The following is a 25946-nucleotide window of genomic DNA, read 5'->3' as shown; positions in this document are numbered from 1 at the left end:
GGTATGAAAGCAATCCCCTGCCTTTGTGTCAACTGGTAACGTGGATTTTATTGAGGAGTAGACTGGTACTTGAGAACACAGGATCTGCAGAGCAAGAATATGTGCAGGGGGTTAGAGGGATAAGGGTAAGAAAATGGGACCCTTCAAGATTAACTTAGCATGCCACTTGTAAATTCTAAACAAATGAGGAGTCACCGTTTCAGAGCTTTTGGTTTAAGCTCTTTATTCAAATCACTGCTCCATTTTTGTCTGTTGGCCATGTGTCTCTCTCACCTGTGTGAGGCACCTGGCATGTAGTAACCAGTGTCTTCAGATTATTCTGAAGACAAAGTTATTTCAAGAAGCTGCAATGGCCATTACATGAGCCTAGAATTTGTTTTCAGAACATTTGAAAGCACAGACAAGTATAAACCGCCCCCCCCAAAAAAACTCTTAACTCTTGGTCAAGCTTTACTTAGGCTTTTCTGTTTTCTCTTTTCCATCTTATTTGTTGAGCAGGAGAATGACCAAAAACTAGACAGCAACAGAGGGTAGAGAAGAATAGAATTTACGTTTATTGACTCTTTACGTATTTTATCTCATTTAATTGTCACGACAACACTATGAAGTGGGAATTATTCCACTGATGAGAGTATGAGATCCCTTGAGATGAAGAGTGACTTGGCCAGGGTCAAGAACATGCGATAGACCTGAGTTCGAGTTCTGCCACTGGCTGGCTTCTAAGCCTATGGTTTTTGCATTATACTATATGTTTTACTTAAAGTAGCATTTCCCAAATTATCTTTTCCAAAATTTAACAGATGTTAGGCACAAAAAGGTTCTCTGGACAAGTACTTTGGGGAATGCTAGGCTAAAGAAAGTTGAACACGTTTCCTTACTACAGAACTTTTCAAAGCCTTTAATATGCAGGTGCACCTCATGACTTCATGAGACAGAGCATACTGCATTTCCTAACTTAACTGTATATGTTTCTCGTGTGTAACTGCCAGAATCAATGTTCTGTGGGGCCTACTTTGGGGGAATTCTACATTAAAACAACTCAGTAGAAAAATGGACAAGAGACAGGAAGAAGCATTTCCACCTTGCAGAAGTCCAGATGGCCAATAAATACATGAAAAGATGTTCAACTTCATTAGCAATCAGAGAAATGTAAATCAAACCCACAACGAGACTGTGAGACTGGCAAAAATTAGGTCTGAATATAGCAAGTGTTGGGAAAAACATGGATCAATAAGAACATATATTGCTGGTAGGAGTATATATTGGTATAACCATTTTGGAAAACAATTTGGCATTATCTTGTAAACTTGATTGTTCATATACTCCGTGACCTAGCAGTTCCACTCCTAGGTACCAGCTTTAGAGGAACTCTTGCATATATGTATCAGGAGACACATTCAAAGGTGTTTCTAGTAGCATAATTCTGAGTAGCAGAACTGAAAAACAACCCAGAAGCCTATCAACATTGGAGTCGATAAATTGAGAAATGTCCCCAAGATGAATATTATATAGCATGGGTGTACAACCTGCCTAAATAAAAAAATATGGATGAATCTTAGAAATACAAAATTGATTAAATGAGGTGGTACCACCATGTCAGAACATTCTTAATTCACAGCCTCTGGTTAGTGCTGAGGCAAGAACCTTCTGTGCGTTCACAAAGACCTTTTTCTGACTAGAGGTCAGGTTTATGGGTGCAGCGTATGACATATGAGCTAGTCTAAGGTTCTCCATTTCAGTTAGACACAGATCCAAAGGAAAGGATCCAAAAGAAAGAAAAATACACAGCCCTTAAGTCATACAAATACATTTAGGTCTGGGCCAATTACGCTGAAGGAAGAGCTGTTGGCCTCCTGTGTATGTTGCTGGGCACTTTCCTTCAGGACCTCAAAGACCAGCAGTGTGACATCCGCATCATAAACGGCTGGGGTCCAGCTTCATTTGCAGCACGAATGGGCAGGAACAAGGAGCAGGTTGCTTTTGCTGCCTGGGATGATGACAGACCCAACAGCTCTGCCTCTTGTCCTCAGCCCAGTGTGTTGGCTGTGTTCTTGCCTCCCTTGGCAATGTCAGGGAATGATTGGTCTGGGGTCTTGCTTTGTTAACGAGGGGGCTTCTGTAGCACAGTTGAGTGTTTGATCATTGGGCTCTTATAGTCAGGGCCTTAAAAACAGGACCCTAATGCAACAGGAAATTCAAGAGATCCTCCCACCTCTCCATCTCCCTTCTGTTTTGTTAATGTACCTTTCTCCAGACATTTTTTTCCGCGAGTAAGAATTTTATAGTTTTCACTATGTTGCATACCTGAAAATAACATAATGTTAAATGTCAACTGTGATTGAGAAAAAATTTTTTTTTAAATTTTAAAAGACGTTTATAGTTCTTGGCAAATGAGCCAGGTGGAAGGACAAACAAATCAACAGCTGGTTGGAACTGGCCGTCATCTCCCACCTGCATTTGTAGGTAGCATTAACGCTGTGGTGTAAGGGCTACATCCAGCACCTGATGTTCTACTTTACATTTCTCAGAGAATGCTCCTACCTGTTCTTTGCCCCAGAGTCAGAATTTCTGTTGGTTTAGACGCCAGTCTCCTTGTGGGTCTGAATTACCACCTCCCCACTTCATCCCACCCCCAGTTTTATCTTATTAACCTATTTTTTCTTTTTCTTTAGACCAATGAGGCAAGCTCAGAGTCAATAGCATCCTTCCCTAAGCAGGAGATCATGAGTAGCTTTCTGCCAGAAGGAGGGTGTTATGAGCTACTCACCATCATAGGTAATGTCCAGAGACTCTCTTGACCTTCATGCTCCGGGGGACAGGTTCCAGAGGCTCTCAACTACTTGCAGGATTTGTGGTGACACAGCTGGCTTTTATGGGTCTTCCTTGGTTTTGTTTTTCCAAGTATGGGAAAAGAGATCATGTTACCAGGAAAGGAGCTCTTGGAATTTTTTTCTTTTTGGCTGAACACTTCTGGTGCCCTGGGCCAAAGTCAGTCAGAATGGTTGGCTGAGAAGGAACTAATAGGAGAAAAACCAAGAGCTGTCAGCCATGAAAGTAACAGTAATAAAAGTTTTAACTTGAATTTTCTTTTTAAATCAAGTCTCCTGAAGGAGAAAGAAGACCTTTGCTGCTGCTGTCATTGTTATTGTGATTCCTCTTTTCTTTTAGGCAAAGGCTTTGAGGACCTGATGACAGTGAATCTAGCAAGGTACAAGCCAACCGGAGAGTATGTGACGGTACGAAGGATTAACCTAGAAGCCTGTTCCAACGAGATGGTGACATTCTTGCAGGTAATAAGATGTGAATGTGGCATTTGGAAGGTGGGCTCTTAGGTCCAGTAGTAATTACAAGGTGTGTCTTGCCTGCCTTCTGCAAGTTACTGGCAGGAAGGGAAGGTAGACCAAGCCATCAAGTTATTCACGCTCTCAATGAAGAATCTTGGGCAAATGGTACTAAGGATTCTATAATGCTGCTCAGCTCAATTTATAGTCCCCTCTTCTCCAGAGTCCTTTGTGCCTCATTTATTTATTATTCAGAGAGGCTAAGTAGGTAACTTGCCCACAGTCACACACACTAGTCAGTGGCAGGAGTCAAACCCAGGCAGTCCTGTTCCAGGTGTGTGGCAACCTGCCCTGCCACAGGTGCCCATCTTGCTGCTCTTAGCTTCCTATTGGCCTGAGGTTCCTTTCCATGGGGGAAGGAGAGACTGCAGGTCTAACAACTGGCTGCAGACTGAATTCTCCTTGGCTGATGGAGGCATGACCTGGGAACTCCTTAGATTTAGGGCCTGGGTCAGCGTATCTTCAGTAATTAGTTGCGCAGCCTTCCCTTCTTTATTTACAATGTTTTTCTGAAATCATGCTCATCTGACAGTACTCTGATACCAGTTCACAGGTTCAGAGTAGTTTTGCGGATCTGAGGATGGGACAGAAAGTCAGGGCCAGCTGAATTATTTAGGAAAAAATATACGTGATTTTGTCCTAGAGTATGTTGGACATTCTGTAGAGCAGAATAGGAGGTACTGCCTATCTGGCCTTAGCTTGCATCCCACAGGCCAGAACCCTAGAGTTTCTAGAGTTCTCTTATCCAATTTGTCCAATTTTTTAAACATCTTTTGTTTAAATTAATTTTAAAATTGTATAGGTCTTACACTTGCTATAGCTGCTCCTAAGGAAAGGATCCCTCAATCTGAGGTTGCTGGAGAAATAGCTTTCAATATTAATAGTTGTCGTTTTTCTTTAATGATTTCTTCCCTTGTTTTTATTGACTATGTTTTCCTTTATAATAGGAAAACATTTCCTGTTTCCTTTTTTTTTTTTATCTTAAAGAGTTCTGTGCCTTGGCCCTTGAAGTTGAGCTAAACTTAGAACTTAGTAAGTCTTCAATCAACAGTTTGTTTTCATCACCTCCATGGGGGTGAACTATGTTGTTAGCAGCTTTCTTGTCAGTGGGGAATTGTTTCTGGAGACTCTGGGATTGGCTGGCAGAGCCTACATAGGCAGAAGCTGGCAAAGCAGTGCTGCCTTTCCTGCAGAGAGAACAGAGCCTGGCTTCTGTCATCCTGAAGTGCCTGCTTAGACTCCCAGAACTCTGAGAAGAGCACCAGGAAAGTACGAGGTCCCCATATTATTCATGCTGCCACCTTCCTATTGAGTCTCAGTCCTCAGTGCCCCTTGATTCTGACTTGAGCTTCCCATTGGTTTCAGGGGGAGCTTCATGTCTCTAAACTCTTCAACCATCCCAATATCTTGCCGTATCGAGCCACCTTTATTGCAGACAATGAGCTGTGGGTTGTCACATCATTCATGGCATATGGTGAGTGGGAAAGGGCTCCTGGCAGAGAGGGGTTCTAAGAATTGTGTTGCCAGCTGGCTTATGTGCAGTTTTCCTTCTCTATTATCCTTCCCTGTTTCCCCACAATTCTTCCCTTCAGGTTCTGCAAAGGATCTCATCTGTACACACTTCATGGATGGCATGAATGAGCTGGCGATCGCTTACATCCTGCAGGGGGTGCTCAAGGCCCTCGACTACATCCACCACATGGGATACGTACACAGGTGCATTCTGAAGCGTATTCACCCTTTAAAGGAGTGGCGGTCTGTGCCCATGAGCCCTCAAGTAAACACTGGATGGTTGACTGAAGTTAGTGAAGCCAGAGTGTAAATAAGGCTTGGGATTCTGCCCTTGCCTACAAGTTGGTGGACAGCACACTTAGCCTTTCAGTGCTGGAGCTGCTGACTTTCTCTTTCCTGAGCAGCATGGTCCTGAGTGTTGTGTGAGAGGGACGTGTAAGGTGGACTATGGCACCCCCATCTCACTTCTTCCTCAGGGCACCCAAACTGGTATGTGCAGCCCAGAGTCAGCCCTATGCTGAGAGGCTGGGGAGAAGAAAGAAGGCTTAGTAGCTGGTGTCAGGAGAGCAGTTTATGGTAGGGAAGGGGATAAAACTGGACCCCTGCCTAACTCCACATACAGAGGAGCCCTCAGATGAATTAAAGGCCTAAATGTCAGATATAAAACTACAGACTTAGAAAGAAATATGAAGAAATATTTTTGTGACCTAAGGTATAGGAGTACTTCTCAATATTGTAGAAGCCCAAGACATAAGACAAAAAATTGATGTGTTTGATTCTATCAATATTAAAGATTTCTCTCCAATAAAGGGCCCCTTGAACAAAGCTGAGAAATGGGTGACAACATGGAAGACGTTAGCTTTGTGTAAATGCACAGGAGATTAGTAACAAGGCAGTCTCGTGAATCACCAAGAAAAGGATAGCAGAGCAATAGAAAAATGAGTGAAGAACATGAGATTTATAAAAGAGAAAACCCGAAAGACTATCAGCCATATGAACAGACGCTCAAATCTAGCAATAATCAGAAAAGCAAATTAAAACAGGAGTATGCCCTGGCTGGTGTGACTCACTGGATGGAGCACTGGCCTGTGGACTGAAAGGCTGCTGGTTTAATTCTCGGTCAGAGCATGTGCCTGGGTTGCGGGCCAGGTCCCCAGTTGGGGGCATGCAAGAGGCAGTCGATAATGTTTCTCTCACACATCTATGTTTCTTTCCCTCTATTTCTCCCTCCTTTCCCCTCTCTCTAAAAATAATTTTTTTTAAAAAAAGGAGATGTCAGCTTATAAACCAGAGATGACTGGCATAATTTGGAGGCTGGGTGAGGCCCAGTACAGTGAGGAGGTAGGGTCTCCTGTCTGTATAGCAGAAGATGGCCCCACGCAACCAGTCAGGGTCACTCAGAACTGGGACCATCAGTGCTGCCTCGGTGTACACTCCAAAGAAATCCTCACACAGGCTCATAGGGGACATGTATGCAGTGTCATTGTTCATATTCATGGTGGGAGACAGTAGGAGCGTCGCTTGCTGGAAGAATGGATGAGTAAAAGTGTTAGATCTTACCCCAGAGTATAGGTGGCAATTAGAGGCAAAGATGAGGTGTATGCAGATGGCAGCATGAATGGATCTCGAAACAGCACTAAAAGACAAAGGAAGAATGGGATGCATAACACGGTAGCATTAAGTGAATTAAAAATATATGCAAACAAAATCATGATACACTTTACAAGGATGAAGAAAAAAGTACAGGCCAACAGTAGTAGGTAGTAGGGGAAGCAGTGGTCTGGGAGCATAAAAGAACTTTAACAAAATATAAATAAGTTTTAAAATCTGGTGATATTTAAGGGGGGTCATGCTATTTTTTCTTTTATGTTTCAAACTTCACAATAATATGTTTGTATATGTAATATGTATATACACATGTACAACATACACACATGTACACAGCCAGAGAGATAGCTGACTGGATCTTTGGTGTGTAAAGACCAAAGGTTTGTGCTATGAGGGGCTCCTGCCGCCCCATGACACCCTTCTCCCACCACCGGCCACCCCTTCCAGGAGTGTGAAAGCCAGCCATATTCTAATCTCCGTGGATGGGAAGGTCTACCTGTCTGGTTTACGCAGCAACCTCAGCATGATCAGCCACGGGCAGCGGCAGCGTGTGGTCCACGATTTTCCCAAGTACAGCATCAAGGTTCTGCCTTGGCTCAGCCCAGAGGTCCTCCAGCAGGTCTGTACTGGGTTCCAAGGAGCCCCAACCCTACCACCTTGTGATTTCCCAAGGGAGCCTTTGGGAATTTCCCGGGGTGGGTGCCTTCTGTGTCTGTCTGAGTGCAGTACGGGCTCCTGGAGGGAGGCTTTCCTCTTGGCAGGTAGACCTGGGTGGCCTCTCGGACGGGCATTATGTGCTCCTGGAAGGTGGAGTCACTCCCTTTCTGTGGGGTCCCAAACTGTGCCTGATACTATTTCAGCTCCCTTCAGAGATCTCCACATCTTGTGGGAAAGGAGTGTTTGGTGCTCTCTCCATCCCTATGCTGAGCAGGAGCACAGGGCCCCACACTTCCTCCTGCTTGTTCCATAGCAATCACCGAACAGTCGCAGTGCAGCTACTCTTCAGTGGTGTAGGCAAGGAGGGTCTTAGCAGACAGTCTTGATTTGGGGACAGGCATTCTTTCCCTCTCCTCAGTGTTTGCTCCGCCCCGTTCTTTCTCTAACAACAACGACCAAGGCTACTAATGGAGTGATCTGTGGCTTTTTTCTTCTGACTTAGAATCTTCAGGGTTATGATGCCAAGTCTGACATCTACAGTGTGGGAATCACAGCCTGTGAGCTGGCCAATGGCCATGTCCCTTTTAAGGATATGCCTGCCACCCAGGTAAGACTGCAGCCCAGTGCTTTCCTTCTTGCCTCCCTGCCTATCCGCCTTCCACAAATTCTCGTTGAGTACCTGCCATGCTCAGGATACCAGCCAGGGATATTTGTATGAGAGACAGTTTTTTCCTTCAAGGGCCCACCTAGGGAGATGGTTGTGTAACTGTTTACATCTGTGTGATCACCGTTGTGCAAATGGAGACCTGAGTGGGATGGTGAGGGGAGAGTGCAGGAGCAGGCCCACTGCTAACAATTGCAGAGCCTGAACAGGGATGCAAATGGAGGCCCACAGACCAGGAGTCTATTGAAAATGTGTAAATCAAGCTCACACATTTTTATACATTTTTGAAATACATCATCATCCTACCTTGATAAATTTACTTGGGAAATCGGTTTTTAATTTAGAATTCTCAGACTTCTGTTCACACCCCTTGCAATGACAGCCCTTTGGCCACTCCTAGTTGTTCGTAGCCAGTGGCATATTCCACCCTTGTGAGATAAACCCAGGGAAGAGGCCTATCCAGCCAGGCCTTATCAAGCCCAAGAAGTAGACTTGGGTCATTGGGGCAAATACTGCCTGGATCCCAGGTACCTGGAACATGATCTGCAACTGGGAGGGAGTGGGGGCAGGGTTGCAAGTTCTGAGTGAGCCTCTCCTGTGAACGCACAGACTGCTTGCCCTCTGGGGAGGAGGGCAGCTAGAGAATGGCCAAAGGGGGACCTTGCGGGGGCGGGGCAGGGAGGCTTCTGGGAGGAGGTGACACATGAGTCCTGAAGGTAAATAGGAATTAACTGAAGAATGGAAACTAGAGGAAACTCTTTTAGGTGGAGGAAACAGCATGTGCAAAGACCCAGAGTAAAGAAATAACAGGGTCTTGGCAACAGCAAGTAGTGGTAAATGGCTGAACTACAGGTGCGGCTGGGGGTGGGCCCTAGGTGATGTGGCAGGAGGAGGAAGCTAGGACAGATCACGGCTTGACGTGCCATGCCAGGATATCTGGTTCATGTCGCAAAGCATGTGGAGAATCACTGAAGACTTTTAGGCACAGGAGTGATAGCATCAGATCTACAATATATCTGAGGAAGATCACTCCAACAGGTGGATTGGATGTGGTAGACCAGGGGGGTGTGGAAATCTAGGAATCTAGAAAACCTAAGTATAAGACACAGAAAGATGCTCAGGAAAGAGTTCAAAGCCTTTTTAAGGTGAATAAGAGGTACAGATCCAGAAACAGCACCGAATAGAATTTTCTGAAATGATACAAATGTTCTCTATCTGCACTGTCCGATATGGTAGCCACTAGTCACTTGTTGCTATTAGGCACTTGAAATGTGGCGGGTGAGATTGAGGAACTGAATTTTAAACCTAATTTAAATCCATTTAAATATAAAGAGCCACTTGTGGCTAGTAGCTACCATACTGTCACAGCTCTTGAGAGATTTCCAGGTTTCTGGCTTACACAGAGCAATCCTCAGGGACTTGGACAGCGATCCCCAATGCGGGGCTGGTTTTACATGTGTTGAGTCTGAGGGCCTTCAGACAGCTGCCCAAGCCTTGCCTGTCCCTGGGCATACTGCTCCTGTGCAGCCTGTCACAGTGACAACGCAGGATGTGGTGCTGCAGGTGCGGCCTAATGGACCCCATCAGACCCCCTGGGGCTTGACAGAGTGGGGCTGGGCTTCAGAGAAAGTCACCCAGCTGCTGCCTTCGTTCTAGGGTGAGGGACCCACAGTTAAAATGACCTGATGCCCTATAAAGGGGAAGAGACTGATCCTTCCAGCCGTGGTGAGGGGGGCACTTTTCTGCTGTCTCTCTGCAGCAGGGCAGCCTAGCTAGGGTGTGGCCAGTGGCCAGCATTCCTTTGGAAAGTTATTTATTCTACTTCTGTCTTTTCTCCACTCCCCCCAAATCACATTTGTGTACTGGGAAAAGTGTATTTGTGAAGAAACTCTATAGGTCTCCAGGGGCCCCCTCCAGCCCAGCCCTGGCTCTGTCCTCCCCAGATGCTGCTGGAGAAACTGAATGGCACCGTGCCCTGCCTGTTGGACACCAGCACCATCCCTGCTGAGGAGCTGACCATGAGCACCTCACGCTCCGCAGCCAACTCTGGCCTGAGCGAGAGCCTGGCCACCAGCACCCCCAGGACTTCCAATGGTGACTCGCTCTCCCATCCCTATCACCGAACCTTTTCCCCCCATTTCCACCACTTCGTGGAGCAGTGCCTTCAGCGCAACCCAGATGTAAGGTACTTCCGCTGGGCTGGGGGGTGGGCTTTCCAGGGAGCAGAGAGGGCTCTGCGGTCTAAGGCAGGGTTTGAGAGAATGTTTCTGTCCTGTAAAGGTCTGGGTTCCCCAGAGGAGTCCAGAGCCCCCATAGCAAGTGGGGTTGGCCTGAGGGTTTGCCAAGAAGCCAGGCTAAGCAGCTCTGGCTGCTTAGTGAGCTGAGGGATGAAGCAGAGAGGCACTTGAGGGTGAGGTGTAAGTAACAGTATTTTGGAAATTGAGGGCACAGGGTGATGCTGGTCTCTCTTCTCCCTCTCTGCAGACCCAGTGCCAGCACCCTCCTGAACCATTCCTTTTTCAAGCAGGTAAAGTACCATTTTCCTGAGGCTCCCTGTTTTCTGGCCTGTGGTTCTAACTCCCTCAGTCCCATTAACTTCAGGGTTTTTAGGGTATTCTCTCCTCCTCCTATTGAATTAGAGAAATGACCATTTGCTGAAGCCCCTTAAAGATGCTGCTCCTTCCACTTATAGCAACTCTTGACTCCAAAGACCCATCTGTCACCAGACCATGGTTCCTTGCTCCATGGTGTGCCAGGACCCAGAGCAACAAGACACACCCTCACTCTCTCTCCTCCCCCAGATTAAGCGACGCGCCTCAGAGGCTTTGCCTGAGTTACTTCGGCCGGTCACCCCAATCACCAATTTTGAGGGCAGCCAGTCTCAGGATCACAGTGGAATCTTTGGCCTAGTAACAAACCTAGAAGAGCTGGAGGTGGACGACTGGGAGTTCTGAGTCTCTGAAGAAGGTGCACACTTTCCAGCACAGGATGGACATGGGAGCTTCCGGGACCCTTCCTGAGGGCTAGCCACATTCCCATCCTTCAGGAGCAGATTGGGTAGAAAGGGCATTTCTGCCAGGAGAGGTGCCTACTTGCTGACTGGGAGAGAAGTTCCTGGAGAGGAACTTTTCTTTACTGCTCCAAGGCGTCTGAGACACAAGGGATCCAGATGGGCCAGAAAGCTGACATTCCCAGCCCAGGGAGCTTAGGTGGCGTCTTCAGAAGGAAGAGAAGCTGTCCTGGCCCTTGGGGGCTGAAGTTCAAGTTTGGGGTTTGACTTGTTGACACAGGGAACTATGTGACTTCCTCTTTTCACTCTTGCTCGCCTACCAGCCAGACTCTATTCTTTTCCAGTGCTCTCAGATCCTGCAGGTCCATGGAGAGGCAAGCAGTAAGCAATCCATACCCTCTCCCCTCTGACCTCTCCCTGATCATTGGAGAAAAGGGCATTTTTTTCCTTTTTAAGCATCAGGTTAAGGCTGGGGCAGTTCCTCCTGATCCTTGTTATTGGTTGGGCCCTGAAACCTAAAACCTTCCATTGTTCATCTGTGTAGTACATTTCTTTCCCACCAAGAGTCCATCTTACTGCCTCCTGCTGCTGCCTTGGTGCTTTCTCTAAGGGCCAATAATGTCTTGTCTAGCCAGAGGGCTTTAATCCTTATGCCCTGTTAGTTTTATTGCCAGAACAAATTAAAATTTTCAGAGCACCCATTGGAGAGTAGCATTATTGTGTGTTGGCTCAAACGTATCTCATTCCACCCTGGGTTCTACCACCCGAGAGTGGTCCCACAATGCCCATGGAAGCACAGCAGTGACCTCTTGTCATTAGATAGACAGCCTCACAACATACTAATTCTTTTATTTATTTATACGTTTATTTATTCTTACCCAAGGACATTTTTTCATTGCTTTTAAAGAAGGGAGAGAAACATTGATGGGTTGCCTCCCACATGCACCCAGACTGAGGATCAAACTCGCAACCTAGGTATGTGCCCTGACCAGGAATCAAACCTAAAGGGACGATGTTCCAAGCAACTGAGCCACACTGGCCAGGGCGTGCCAATTCTTTTAAAACCCATAACAGACTTAGTTGGTTTGAGCATTGTCCTGTAAGTGAAAAAGGGTCACGGGTGTGATTCCCAGTCAGGGTACATACCTGGTTGCAGGTTTGATGCCCATTTGGGGCATGTACAAAAGGCAACCGTGGATCTGTGTTTCTCTCCCTCTTACACTCTCCCTCCCCTTTTCTCTAAAATCAATGAGCATGTAGTTGGGTGAGGATTAAAAAAGAAAATAAAACCCATAATAAATTTGTCTTAACTATCTAAAATTTAGAGACTATTAACATTATTAGCCTGTGGCCATCAAAACACTTTGGGGTTGGAAAGGTTTATCAGGGGTATCCAACCTATGGCACGTGGGCTGCATGTGGCTCCAGATAGCTATGAATGCCGCCCAACACAAAATTATAAATTTACTTATATAAGTTTATGTAAGTACAACCCTTCTTCCAGTGTGGCCCAGAGATGCCAAAAAGTTAGGCCCCCCAGTAGATGCTAGAGGCCAGCCCCTCCACAGGACTGCTTCTTGGCCGCTAAGAGTCCAGGGAGAAGATGCTCACCTTTGGCAGGAAAGGAGGTGGAAGGGTTTATTTTGTAACATGACTTGTGGTGTCTCCTTACCACTGAAACTAATACCAAAGGAGCAGGTAACCTAAGAACCAGACCGGCGCCCTGCCCTGTCATCCTGGCTGGCAGCCGGAGAGGCCGGGCCAGGGGGTGATTCTAACCTGGGTCTTCTCCGAGGTGCTTCCCAGCCTGCATGTGCACCAGCCTGGCACCTTCCCTCCTGCCAGTCCCTCAGGGTGAGGTGCCCTGCTCTGGGTGAGGCACTTCTAATGTCAGATTAAGGAAGTGCCCCTCCCTCTTCCTTGAAGCCACTTTGAACTATCAAATGCTCTCACTTTCCCTTTCCTCAGAAATTTTAACACCAGTTTAAAAAAAGAACAAAATGGCCTTGGCCAGTGTGGCTCAATTGGTTGGAGTATCAACCCAAAGATCGAAGGTTCGTGGGTTCAATTCCCAGTCACACACACCCATGTTGCAGGTTCAATCCCCAGTCACGGCACAAACGAGAAGGCAGCCAATCAATGTTACAATGATGTTTTTCTGTCTCTTGCTTCCCCTCTGAAAGCAATGAAAAAAAATATCCTTGGGTGACGAGGATAAAGAATAAAAAAAGAACAAAACCCTCTTCTTTGGGCAGTTATAGGGGTTGATGTGAAGGAATGACACCAACCAGGACGTGAGGTGGGGTGAAGAGCCCTGAAGTGGACTAAGAAGGCCAGGTCACAACCCTCCTCTCCCCTGCCCAGCTCATTTTTTTCTCTGAACCTCAAGTTCCCTTAACATCATGCACCGTTTTCTTTGCTTGTAAAATGCTTTCTTCACCTTGCTCATCAGCTCATTTTTAGGCCAAACTGGTGACTGGCAGCTGCCCGCAGTTCAGCCCACAGATTGATCCTGGGCAGGGCAACGGGGCCTCAGGGTCAGGCCGGCCAGACCGAGCTCCGCTGCCAGCCCCTGTCCCGCTCCTTATACCCCCGAGGGCTTCACCCTTCTGAAATCACCACAGCCCCCTTTGAGAATCTGATGACAGGTGTGGAAACTTAGCCTAGAATTTTCTCACACACGCCCCATCCAGAGAATCCTCAGGCCTGCAGCTCAACCCAAACACAAAGCCTCCAGAGAGGAACGGGAGGCTGAGGGGAAAAAAGCGCAGCGTGGGTGTGCTGAGCAAGCCAAGGGCGGCCGCCCTCCTCCGCTGCCAGGTGCGGAGGCTCTGCGCTGTTTTGCTCGCTGGTGAGTGCGTGGGCCGCCCTCTGGAGCCGCTAGTTCTATTCCTGCACCGTGTGGGAACCCACTATGTTGAGGGCTGAGCTTCGTGCAACAGCTTCCAGCCTGGTGTCAGGCAGAGCTTGGCAGTCCGGGTGCCCAGCGGGCCCCCCACCCTCCCAGCAGAGGCCCATTCAGGAGGCTGCTTTGGCATGTTTCCCGCACAGCTGAGCTCCACCCCACGCAAGGGATGGTCACCTGCCTCCTGGGTGCCCGCCTCAGGCCTGTTGTGTGGTGGGCTGGAGCCGGCGTGGAGCAGGGAGTCAGGAGCCGGGGTCCGGAGGTGGGGCTTCTCACCCAGCCCGGCTTCACCAGCTGTATTACTTGGAACGGGTCCCTTCAAACCTTCAGGCCTCGCTCCCTTGTCCTCAGTGAGGTTTGTGTGCACCGTGGTTTGCTGGTCTGCAGGATGGGGATCTCATTCCCTGAAGGGGGTGCCCTGACTCCTGGCAGGCCACGGTGCCTACAAGGGCCAGGGGTGACTAACCCCACAAAATCCGGCCACAGAAACGCTTTCAGAGAGCAAGTGCCCTGGGACACCAAAGACAGCACCTTCCCGGGCCCCTTGTCTTGGGGGTCGCAGGAGATGGTCCCAACCGGGCCCTCGTACAAGCCGACCCCGCGGTGAGGGGGCATCAGGTCACTGAACACATAAGTCCCGGGCACCTCCCTGAGGCGCAGGCGTACCTCGCAGCCCAGCGGCCGGGCGTGGCGGGACCGCTTGCCCTGGCCACCGCTGTCATCTTCCTCGGCAGCCATGCAGGCGCGCGGGGCTGCCCCTGGCGGCGGGAGGACTCCGCAGCCCGAGGGGGCGTGGGAGACACGGACTCTGGCCGGACCTCCCGGGCCGCCCCCGCGGGGTCTGTCAGGCCGCAGGGCCCACGGAGGGCCGGGCCGGAAGGGGGCTAACTAGGGGAAACTGAGGCAGCAAAAGGCCTAGGAGAAGCCCGATACTTCTTTGCCGGTGCAGGAGCTTCGCCGGGAGCGCTTTTTGTCCCGCGACCCCAGGCGTCTCATTTTGAACTCGTCCCTGCCCCGAGGCATGCAGCGTAGGGCCTTAGATCTCCTATTCCCGCCTCCTGGAGCGGGCCGACGGGGCGGCCGGTTTCGCGAGGCCAGCGAACGCGGGGCCCGAGGGGAGGTGCGTAGCGCCGGGAGCGCGGCGTTGGGGCGGGGGGCAGACAAAGGCGGGGACGGCGAGCGAGGGAAAGACAAAGCGCAGAGGGGGTCGGCGGCGGCGCCGGGCGCGGCGGAGCCAATGGGCGGGCGCGAGGCGGGGTCCGGCGGGGGCGGTGCTGCGATAAGGCGGTGGCGGCGGCGGCCGCTCGGGGAGTACAGACAAGCGGCGGCAGCTTGAACCCGCGCCACCTCGCACTCGAGGTAGCCCCCGGAGACCGACCCCCGCCCCGCGGCCCAGGCCGGGACCCGGTGAGACACATGGGCGAGCGGGCGGCCGGAGGAAGGGCTCTGCAACCGGCTCGCAAATTAGGGCGCCTAGGTGGGGGCTGCGGGGGCCGCCGCTCCGGGGTCCCCCGCGGAGAGCTTCCGCCCATAGCTCCCGCCTGGGGCCCCGAGGCTAACGGCTGGCCTTCAGGGCGGGCCTCCGGGCGAGAACGGGGCCAAACACCCCTCAGCTGGGCCCGCGGGGGCCCAGGTGTGGGGTCCCGTCCACGCGGGACCGGAGGCCGAGGAGCGAGGCGCGCGGCCGGGCAGAGAGCGCTGTCCACGGGCTGGGTCAGCCGAGCTGTGGATGCCATCGGCCTCGGCGCCCTCGGCCCTGCGCTGGGCTGCATAGGGTTGGGGTCAGGCCGGGGCACCGGGTTGTCGCCGCGGCCGTTCCTGGCCCGCCCTCTCCTGACCTCTCTCACCCCCACCCTCACCGTATGCAGAGTCCCGGTTCGCAGGGCGCCCTCGGCGGCTGTGGAGCAGCCCCCCTCAGTCGCTCTGTTCATCCCCGGACACATGGTTCCACTCAGGGACCCCTACCCCTTGGGGAACAGCGTGGGGGGCGGGCGGGAGAAGGGGGAGGTGGGTGAGGGCGGAAGTGGCAAGACCCAGAGCAACAGGAAATGACTTAGAAAAAGTCCCAACCACAGCCCCCCAGCCCCCTGCTTGTAAACACCCCCACCCCCACCCTGCAGGCTGGGGAAGGGCTTTGGGGCCCAACCGACCGACTTCCCCTTGCAGAACCCAGCGGGTGCCGCGTCTCCACCCAGGCCTCCATCACTTTCAACCAGCCATGTTCCAGGCTGCAGGAGCCGCCCAGGCCACCCCTTCTCCTGTAGGTGATCAGCCGGGTGGGAGGACACCCGGAGCAGGTGTCTGGCTTGGGGATGAAGGGGTGAGGAGCGGTCTGTTTGCTTTCCACCCTTTGCCCCTTCCCCCTTGAGTGCCCGTGGGAACTGGGCTGATGACCCCAGTGAAGGTCTGGGGCGTCTCTCAGCTGCCCCTGCCCTGACTGGCCCTCTCCTTCAGGAAGCCAAAGGCGGCTGTGGCCCCAGCACCGTTCAGCGCTCCAAGGTAGGGCCTTGAGGGTGGGGTGTGGGGGGAGGAGGGGATGGGCACTGGTCAGACGGGCGGCTGAGTCTCTCCTCTCAACAGTCCTTCAGCCTTCGGGCCCAGGTGAAGGAGACCTGTGCTGCCTGCCAGAAGACCGTGTACCCCATGGAGCGGCTGGTGGCAGACAAGCTCATTTTCCACAACTCCTGCTTCTGCTGCAAGCACTGTCACACCAAGCTGAGGTGCACCTTTGCCCTGCCCCTGCCCCTGCCCTCATGTGCCAGCCCTGACCCGACCTGACCACAGTTGTTCTGCTTCCGCAGCCTGGGCAGTTACGCGGCACTGCATGGGGAATTTTACTGCAAGCCCCACTTCCAGCAGCTGTTCAAGAGCAAAGGCAACTATGATGAAGGCTTCGGCCGAAAGCAGCACAAGGAGCTCTGGGCCCACAAGGAGGTGGATGCCAGCACCAAGACAGCCTGAGGCCTTCTGACTGTCCATTCTCTCTGCAGAGGGCCTGGAGCAGGACGGTGGAAGTGTGGAAAAGAGATTGGACCTGGGCTCGGGTGGGGAGGCAGGGTGGGAACGGGATGAGGCCATCTTGCTCAGGCAGAGGGTTATAGGGGCAGGGCTCTGCTGCAGGATTCCTTCATTCTCTTCAGTGGGTGGGGATTTGGGAACCAGGATGAGGGGTTGCTCACCATCCTGCTTCCTGCTTCATTCAGCCTACCCAACCTCACCCCCTGGCTCCCTTGGAGGTCCCCCAGCCCAGCTTTCTTATCTAGGTGCCTTTTCTCCAGCAAGGAGTCAGCATGTTCCCCTCAGGGTCCTAAGCTCCCTCACTGCCACCTGGAGTCCTGTGTGGCCCCCATGTCTCCCCATCTACCTCTGCCCTTAGCCTGGTTCTGAGCCATGGAGACTTTGGAGGAAGGAAAGCCAGCGAGCTTCTGCTGGGCCTCAGAATGCCCACTAGGGCTCAGTGGGGGGGGGGGGGGTGGAGCAGCCCTGCCCCTCCCTGCAAGGCAAGGCAGGGCAGGCCCCAGTGGGGCTTGGGACCATCTCCTACCACTGGCATCAAGCAGCAGAAGCTAAAGCACCTGCCAGGCTAAGAGCCAGAGACTGGCGGCAGCCACACTCCCTCTTCTGTTTCTGCCGGTTCTGTTGTGATCAACCCTGTGTTAAACATGTTTCAACAGATCATGACTCTGTATTATGTGGCCTGATGGGGGGCTTTATGGAAGGAAGGACACCAACTCACCATGCAAAGGTGAAGAGGGTACAGGGTCAGCTCAGCACACATCTGGCCTTCCTGGGGAGCAGTGATGGGTGTCAGAAATAGCAGCCCGCCTGACAAAAAGGGTGTCCCTATCCCAGCCAGGTCTCCATGCTCTCAAACCCAGAGTGTGTTTATAACTGAAACTCCTTTGTCCTTCAGCCTTGTGTTGGCCAAGAGGAACGGGCCACCAGTGTGTGATGGTGCCTGGTTTCACACTGCAATTCAGTAATGTTAGGGTACAAGGCAGACCCCTTCTGCTGAGCCCTGGTCTGGGCCCCTTGTGCCCCGGAAATCAGCAAGGGATGGAGGGAATCAGCAGATCCAGCAAGTGCCATCAGTTTCCTAGTCTCTGTGCCCCTTCCCCCTCTTATCTTATCCTGCCTTTTCAAGCTCCGGTGAGTGGGGCAACCATGGTCACTGTCCCAGGGAGTCCAAGTAGTTTGTCTCTCTGAGGGACAACAAACAAGGCAAGCCTGGAGGATCTAAGACACCCCTTCTCCCACCAAGATAAAGGCAGGAAGCATGGGTTGTCCTGCCCCAGATCCAACTGTTCTGATTTCCCCCAATTGCCTGTGAGCAAGAGGGCAGATTCCTGGAGATTCGGTGCCACTGCCCCATACAACTCAAGCTCTTAAGTGACTTCATGCCTATAGGACAGGGTAGGGAGCTAGGCCTCAAGCTCTGGTGCCAGATGGGCGACTGTGTTGAGGTAGACATTGCCTTTGAAGTGGCAGAGCTAACATTCAGTAAGCAGAGTGGGTCCTCTGAAAGCCTCAGGGCAGGCCCAACTTTGACACCAGAAGCTTCAGATGGAGAAAAGGATGGTCTCCTTGCGCAAAACTAAGCATCAGCAGAGAGACCAGGGGCAGATACCACAGATGACTCCTGGAGGCACCGGATTCCTGCCTTGAAAGGATGGGACCAAGGGGAGTCCTCTAGGCTAGGAAGACTACTAGATGCCACAAAGGAGCTGGACACCCAGACTCTTGTGACATTCCAGGCTGACAGAACTGTCCTCAGGAGAGCTCCTGGGCGCAAGAGGAGGGGGTGCCATCTCTGAGCTAGCTGTGGTACTAGCCAAGTCGTCCCATCTCAGGCCCCCTCTTGGAGTCTGATTTCAGTTCTCTACTGAGGCACCCGTTTGTTGCCAGGCACTACACCCAGCCCTTCCCCAGCGAACACCTGTTCCCTCCACCCTTCAACCAGAAGCACTACCACAGGACCCCTCTGGTATAAATGATCCCTTTTATTTTAAGTAATGCGCGACACTGGCCTGGCTTTGCTCTGCAAGCCCTCGGTCAAGATACAGTCAGATAACTATGGCTGCAGGTTCTTCTGCACAATCCACAATTCAGACACAGACACAGAGCTGAGTGGGTGGGAGGGGCAGGAGGGTGGCAGAGGACAGACTGTCCCCGGTATTGGCCTCTGTTGGGCTGGCCAAGGCTGACATACCCCATGGAATGATGAGCAAATGGCACACAGCCCTTCCCACAGCAACCCTGGGGCTGCTAGGAGACTGCCCTTCAGAACCTTTGGGCCCAGGCCATTCTAAGCCCACAACTTGTCATCTGGATTATTTAATAATAAATTAAAATTAAGCAACAGCTTGGTCCTGAGGATGCTGAGCCAGCATGTCCACAGTTTTGGGCGCACACACAAAAAATCAGGGTCTTATTTTATTTTGGAGTGCAGGGTTTGTTGGCTTGTTTGCAAATTCGTTCTTAGAAACACATTCCCTGTGAGGTAAGACCCTGGAGTGGGGAGGGGGTGGGAGTGGGGGCTCTGTGAGAGCCTGAACCTGGGACACAGAGTCGTCTCATCTTGTCAGCTCCGGCACCGCGCATGCTCTGTTTCCTCTTGGGAAATGGGGACAGGACAGGGTGTAGGCCCAAGAAGAGTGGTGGAGCCATCAGGATGGGGTCTTGGAGAGGCTGAGCTGCCACTAGGCAGCTTTGGTCGAGATGAGGGGCCCAGTCCCCACCCTGGGCAAGGGCCGAGGTGGAGGCAGGAGCACATGCTCGCTGTCTTAGGGCTGGGCCAGGGGTGCCTGACAGAGACCCGTGGGGGAAAAGGATGGAAATGGGCCCAGGCCCAATTGGCACCGTGCAACACATTCCTGCAAAACCTGCTTTCATTTTTTCTCTCTTGAGGTGTCCATCAACTGTAACAGTCTAGCAGTGATATATATACAAACCATCAAATATGATCTGAGATATAAATTAACAAGTACAAGGCCTCACATTACATGATGTGAAAAGGCTAAAAACAGCGATAGAAACTACATTCATAAAAGTGCATCGTCAACATACAACGAAGGCTTTGGCTTGTTCTGGTGCCCGTGGGGAAGTGGGCATGGCTGGCAATGAGCTGCCTGGCGCTAATCCCCAGCTCCCTGGAGATGCCCATCCCTGGGCACTGTTTTTTTTTTTTTTTTTTTCTTTTCTTCCTTTAATGACAACTCCCAAGGAAACTGGGTGTTGAGAGGGAGGAGCTCTAGCAATAGGCACATTTTGGAGGGGAGGGGCCGGAAGAAAGGACCAGCGCCCAGGCTGAGGTAAATAAGGCCAACTCTAAGCTGCTTGGAGATACTGGCTCCCAGACCCCTGCTACCATTCCTCCCCGAAGGGAGGACCAAGAAGAGAAAGAGGCTGAAACCACATGGGGATGGGCAAGGCTGGCCAAGGAGGAAGAGCTGGCGGTTTTGGACATGGTTGGCGGCATCATAGGGGCTCTCCCTTCTAACAGTTGGAGAGGCTCTGGCCTAACTGGGGCATACTCACAGACAGCTGACAGAGCTCCCCTGGCCAGCGTGAGTGCCCTGCTCAGGGCAGGGTGGCCAGCTGGATTTGAGGCTCTCAGCGTGCTGTCCATCTTCCTATCTGATGCAGTGGGGGAACAGCTGCCAGGCCAGGAGGACAAAGGCCATTATCTTCAGCTCTTTCCAATCCAGCCTAAGGCCCGAGCCCATAGCAGGGGTGCTCAGAGCCCGGGGGCACACAGTCTCCAGTTCAGAAACTGGGTACAGCATAAGAGTGACTCCAATTTGTAAAACAGAGACAATTGCATTGACAAAACTACCCCCTGAGTGGGGCAGTTCCACATCTCAGGCCCCTGCTTGGGAAGGCAGGGTCACAGGGGCAGGCAGGACGGGCTCCTCCTCCCCTGAATAAGGCAGCATAACATTTGCTTCATTCATCTTTGGTAAGGACAGGGACTGGCAAAGCTGACCTGGGGGCTCAAGGGAGAGTGCAGCCCAGGCCTCTGCCTTCCACTGGCTGTGGGTTGCTGGGCTTTACCTCAGGCCTGGGTGGGCTCATCCAGCCCAGGGATGCCCTGGTGATCTCCAGACATGGGGAAGAGAAACAAAATAACACTCTGAATGAAAGTAACACTATTCGGACCCTCCTGTCCATCTCGTGCCCACAAGATGGCACAAGATGGGCTCTGGTGCTGACTGCAGTGTCAACACAGCCCCAAGGGCTCTGGTGCTGACTGCAGTGTCAGGACACAGCCCAAGGGTGGGGCCCACAGCGACTCACACTGTTCCTAGCCCCTTACCCTCCACACTGAACTGATGAGGCTGGAGCTCTCAGGTCTGGCAGGCTGGGGGCTTCCAGTCCTCGAGGCTGCAGCCGCCCCACCCTGGTTCTGAGCCCCAATGGCAGAAGGGGCACAGATAAACACTGGCTGGACTGTAGCTCCATGGTCCACAGCCTTGCCTGGGAGAAGCAGCAACTCTGCTGAGCCCCACAGCTGCCCTTGCCCATGCAGCAGGGGCGGCCGGCAGCAGGGTGGCCTTGAGAGCTCAGTACACAAGCTGTGCAAAGTGGTGTGTGAGCAGCTCCTCGGCAGAAGGTCTCTGGCGGGCCTCCACAAAAATGCGCCTCAGGAAGTCCCGGCCATGCTCAGAGATATGGGAGGGCAGCTGAGGATTCGTGGGCTGCGTGGCAATCTTGAAAATGGCGGCCATGGCTTCATACTCTGCCCAAGGTGGTTTCTCTGTCAGCATCTCCACCACAGTGCAGCCCAGGCTCCTGGAGAGAGAGAGAACCCCATGTCACCTCCTGGCCAGCCCCAGGCTCCCAGCTGCCCTGCCCACTGTTGTAAAAAGAGATGCTTTTCTCAGAACACACTAAGAATGGGCAAAACTGACGGTGGACACCGTATAGAGGGTCCCCAAGGCCAGAACAGGCTTCAAAGCACTGTTAGCCTCGTCCACACAGACTTTGTCAACCTATACCCATCTGGATACTTCTTGGGACTGGGGAAGAGAACCACTTAGTATACACAGAAAGAGCTCCACGATAACTATGTTAGTTTCTACTGCTGCTGTAACAAATTACCATAAGCCTAATGGCATGAAAGACAATATAAATTTATTATAGTTCTGGAGGTCAGAAATCTAAAATCAGTCTTATTGGGCTAAAGTCAAAGTCTCAATGCAGATGGTTCCTTCTGGAAGCTCTGAGGGGAGAATTTACTCGCTTTTTCCAGCTTCTAGACACTGCCTGCATTTCTTGGCTCATGGCCCCTTTAATGCTTCACTCCACCCTCTTGCTTCCGCTGTCACATTTGCTACCCAGTCTGATCTCCTGCCTCCCTTTTTAAGGTCTCTGTTGGTTACCCTGGTCCACCTGGATGACCCAGGATTATCTCCCCATCTCAAAATTCTTAAATTAATCAAATCTGTCGAGGTCTTTCTGCCATATAAGGTAACATTTACAGGTCAAAGGGGTTAGTTAGTACATGGACATCTTCAGGGGCATCATTCAGCCCACCACAAGAACATTTCAAGGGGAAGAGACTTCCAGGCCCTTTCAACGGATGGACATGAAGAAACACAAACGCAAGCTGTCTGAATATTAGGAGAGGCAGTGGAAGCCTGCTAGTGTTTAGTGGCTGATCCAGGCCCTCAGTATGGATCTGACCTCTTTTTTAGCAAACATCAGGGATGTTTTCCACAGCCTAAGTTCCCAGCAATAACATTTGCTATTTGGAGTTAAAACACACCACCACCTCTGCATCCTGGCCTGGCTGGCAAGAGGTGGACACTCCTTCCCTCCCTCAGGCCACACCACAGAGCCTCAAAGCTCATTTCTGAGTTGGAGCCAATACTCACCACACATCTGCCTTCCTTCCATAGCCTTCACCGCTGATCACCTCTGGGCTCATCCAGTACGGTGTGCCAGTGACCGAGCGCATGCCTGGGCCTGACATGCAGATTGTCTGCAGGCGTTTGCTGGCCCCAAAGTCCCCCAGCTTCACATTCCCAGCAGAGTCTCGGAGGATGTTGGCTCCTACGGCATGAAATGGCAAAGGATACAACCTTGAACCCTCTGGGCTTTTCCCTCCCCTTTTCCCCTCTCTCCCAGGTCACAGAGCTGCCAGGGAGGACAGGGCTACCACAAATTAGATGCGAACGGCACAGGGCAAACGGGTTAGTGACGAAGCCTCAGCCCTATAGCACGAAACGATCGTCACCATGGCCAACACTGCTGAGCACTTTTACTCTGCAGTATTTTCCCAAATTGCTCAACTGATCTTTATTTTACACGATCAGCAATTAAGAGTCCTAAGACAGTAACTGAGAAACAACTAAGAGTCCTACTTCTCAGAAAGTTTGGAATGTTTAAGCCATCAGGTCTTAGGGACCCTATATAGCCTGCCGCTACTCACCCTTGATGTCCCGATGAACAATCATGTTGCTATGCAGGTAAGACATGCCCTCCAGGATCTGTCGAGTGTATTTTCGGGTCACACTCTCTGTCAGAGCTCCATAGGCCTTCAACTGGTCTTTCACTGAGCCCTATAACCACAGAAGTCAGAGGGAGTCACTGTGGGAAGGTGACAGAAAGGACAAAACTACTTCCAGCCCCCGGAATTGTAGCACAAAAGTGATTCAGCCAATCCCCACTTGTGATGTACCAGGGGCTTTGCTAGGACACCTTGGTGAAAAGTCTAAGATAGCCCTTCCCTCAAGTAATGAATGACCCAAATCCACAAGGGAGGCTCCTCTGTTCCAAGTAAAGGCGGTGCTTACTAGACAGTGCACCGGTTCTAGAAGCCTCAGGTGAGGGTGGCCTGGGACATTTCTCATCCTACACAACCACTGTGACCAAAGGCAGGCGATTCTTGACTGCAAGTCCTACCATCATCTTACCTTCTCCTCTGAGCCTCTGGATTCTCAGGTGATCAGACCCATGTCAAAGGGATCCCTCCTCTGCAGCCCCAAACCCCAGGTCAGGCCCTCTCTTCTGTGTATCTCACACACATCAAAGGACACATACCCCTGGCATGTACTCCATGAAGATGGTCAGAGTCTTCTCAGCGCGGTCCCGCAGACAGCCATAGTACTGCACAATGCGCTCGTGCTGAAGGTTCTTCAGCAACTGGATTTCACACTCCAGAGCACTCACCTCCTAGGGGAGGGGCCCAGTGGTCACCTCAGCTCTCAGGGTCCTGGTCTGCCTGCCTGGGATCAGCTCAGTTTGCCCTAGTCAGTGTCCTTAGGTGGGTCTATCTGCCTTGGAAACTTCAGCTGGAGAAAAGGGGGATTCTCTCAATTGTTTGTCCCTTGGCCTCAATGCTGGGCAACCCTTCGAATGGTGGCACTCCCACACAGGAAGTATGCAGACAGTGGGGGTGGGAGGAGTTGTGGGTACTTGGTAACTGCTGCCTTAAGGTAACTGATATATTTATTTACTCAGATTGGAGTATAGAAAACACCCAAAGCTGAATTACAAAGACTGGCTCCTTCCTGAGTTGAGAGAGACATCCGTTTGGTGAGGGGCAACTGCTACTTTCTGACACAGGTCATCACCTCTTTGTTTGGGTTGCTTGGAACTTTGGCATCAGCTCAGTTCCTCATACCCAATCCCTCCCCTGGGTGCTTGGTGCTCTTTGGACCATAGTCCCTTCATCCCATGGCCAGGGTCACGGTGGACAGCAAGGGAACTGGGAGGAAGAATAATGGGGGAAGCCATGTGTAGCATCTGGAGCAGTTAGTCTCTGCAACAAGATAGGCCTTTGGTTGAGAGGGTAGAAATGGAAGTCAGATCATGGGGAAAGCAGTACCTTGCTTGTCTCAGGGCTGTCTGGATCAAATTGGACCTGCTTGGATGCAAGTTCACGTCCTGTGTCCACGTCATAACACAAATAGACCCGGCCGAAGGCACCCTGGCCCAGGAGCTTCCCCCGGCGCCAATTGATGGGGGCACTAGGAGCTACAGGAGAACAGAAGGAAAGAGCTTTAGGCTGTGTACATTATTTATTGATAGCCTGCTTCATTCTCCAGAGACTCTAATAGGACCTTTGGTGGTAGCTCCCCCATTACCCATCACTATCATATCTGACTGCTGCCTCTCCACCCCGACCTGGAAGAGGCCCAGAGCCCTGGTCAATCAGACCCTAAGATATGAGTCCCAAGAAGCAGAGGACTGGTGAAATCATCATTAAATGCTTTTCTACATTGATCAAACAAAAACTATTTCCAAAGTCTCTAAATATCTTAATATGGCAGGAATTAAGGAGACAGCTCTTCAGTTTAAACACGGAAAAACTAAAGACGAAAGAGGGGAAGTGGCTTGTCACACAACAGTGGAGTAAGGACTAAGGTCAAAGGCTGTCCCCGTGCAGGCTCTTCCAGCATGGAAAGGATAGGCCAGAGCAGCCTACTACCAAACCAAATAGCCCCAGTAGACTCACTGGCCTCCCAGCCTACAACCTGCAGCTCATCTGAAGCATCCCCAAGGCAGTCCCCTCCTAGCCGGGGCCCACTCCTCACATTTGGTCGGCACATTCCTCTCCTGCACTGAGAGGGCGTTCTCGCTGTCTGCACTCCGCAGGCGCCCTCGGGGGTCCAGATATTGCACCGCCAGACCCATGTTCTCGCCATTTGTGCTCAGGGAGCGGCTGGATGGCACCAGGGTGAACAAGTTACCTTGATGGCGTCGTATTCGGGGAAATGTTCTTCTACCTAAAGGAGAGCGGGGGCCAGAGCAGAGCAAATCAGACCTCTGGCCTTGAAGCTGAACGTGCAAACCAGGTATAATACCAGCTCTGGTCCATCCTATCTTCCCTCCTTCCTAACTCATGCCAGAATGGCCAATGTTCCAAGCACCTTAACAATGAGGACAAAAGCAGCAATCAGGAAGCAAAGATGGTTCAGGAAGTTCTGGCCAAAGAGAAGGTACAAGGCTGGCCCTTGGGCCCCCTCAGCAATCCACAGGTGAAGTCTGTTTTCCTTGGCATCCTAATCCTAAACCTCTGCAGAAGCTCCATTCTGTTTGCTGCTATGGGGCAGAAGAGGGCGATGGAGAGCTGCTCCCTTGGAGCAGGCTGCTCATTCAAGGGACAGAGTTTCCAGCAGCAGTATCCTGAGTCTACAGATACCATCCTCCCCCTTTTTATGTTTTTCCCTGCCTCTAGTGCCTCAAATCTGGGCGCAGCTCCTCAGGAATAAAGGAAACACAGGGTCTGGCATACCCCAGCCC

The 25946-nt window shown here is 51.5% G+C and overlaps 4 protein-coding genes across 10 annotated transcripts in view; 2 read left to right on the top strand and 2 right to left on the bottom strand.

The window, feature by feature from the left end:
• STRADA (STE20 related adaptor alpha) overlaps positions 1–11485 on the top strand; it is a 30572-nt gene extending 19087 nt beyond the window's left edge. For 5 of the 6 annotated variants that reach the window (XM_054573004.1, XM_054573002.1, XM_054573003.1 and 2 more), the window contains 9 exons: positions 2673–2775; positions 3169–3290; positions 4707–4815; positions 4934–5057; positions 6909–7080; positions 7621–7725; positions 9726–9967; positions 10267–10309; positions 10584–11485. In XM_054573004.1, coding sequence (XP_054428979.1) covers positions 2673–2775; positions 3169–3290; positions 4707–4815; positions 4934–5057; positions 6909–7080; positions 7621–7725; positions 9726–9967; positions 10267–10309; positions 10584–10736 — 1173 coding nt within the window. In that variant the 3' untranslated portion in view covers positions 10737–11485. The remainder of the gene's footprint in view (positions 1–2672; positions 2776–3168; positions 3291–4706; positions 4816–4933; positions 5058–6908; positions 7081–7620; positions 7726–9725; positions 9968–10266; positions 10310–10583) is intronic. The other variant, XM_054573006.1, reaches the window with a different exon arrangement.
• A 3204-nt stretch (positions 11486–14689) lies between these two features.
• LOC129070173 (proline-rich protein HaeIII subfamily 1-like) lies at positions 14690–15640 on the bottom strand. Its single transcript, XM_054572987.1, has one exon. The coding sequence runs from the start codon at positions 15638–15640 to the stop codon at positions 14690–14692; it is 951 nt and encodes a 316-aa protein (XP_054428962.1).
• On the top strand, positions 15029–17341 carry LIMD2 (LIM domain containing 2). Of its 2 annotated transcripts, none has more exons than XM_054572910.1 (5): positions 15029–15104; positions 15864–15957; positions 16152–16196; positions 16278–16417; positions 16499–17341. In XM_054572910.1, exons 2-5 carry the CDS (start codon positions 15916–15918, stop codon positions 16656–16658), a joined length of 387 nt encoding a protein of 128 aa, XP_054428885.1. In that variant the 5' UTR covers positions 15029–15104; positions 15864–15915; the 3' UTR covers positions 16659–17341. The 2 variants fall into 2 exon arrangements, with proteins under 2 accessions (XP_054428885.1, XP_054428884.1); XM_054572909.1 differs by having other exon boundaries at positions 15864–16017.
• Positions 17342–18613: 1272 nt separating this feature from the next.
• The window catches only part of MAP3K3 (mitogen-activated protein kinase kinase kinase 3), a 60582-nt gene continuing 53249 nt past the window's right edge, over positions 18614–25946 (bottom strand). Inside the window, exons 11-16 of the mRNA XM_054573000.1 lie at positions 25238–25429; positions 24529–24677; positions 23742–23873; positions 23131–23260; positions 22574–22751; positions 18614–21488 (exon numbers count right to left, since the gene is read on the bottom strand). Of these exons, the coding sequence (XP_054428975.1) occupies positions 21260–21488; positions 22574–22751; positions 23131–23260; positions 23742–23873; positions 24529–24677; positions 25238–25429 (1010 nt within the window). The 3' untranslated portion in view covers positions 18614–21259. The remainder of the gene's footprint in view (positions 21489–22573; positions 22752–23130; positions 23261–23741; positions 23874–24528; positions 24678–25237; positions 25430–25946) is intronic.

This window comes from Pteronotus mesoamericanus, unplaced genomic scaffold, assembly GCF_021234165.1.
Source record: "Pteronotus mesoamericanus isolate MK-2021 breed Mesoamerican mustached bat unplaced genomic scaffold, CSHL_Meso_final contig_246, whole genome shotgun sequence".
NCBI lineage: Eukaryota > Metazoa > Chordata > Mammalia > Chiroptera > Mormoopidae > Pteronotus > Pteronotus mesoamericanus.
This window is presented reverse-complemented; position numbering and strand designations above follow the sequence as displayed.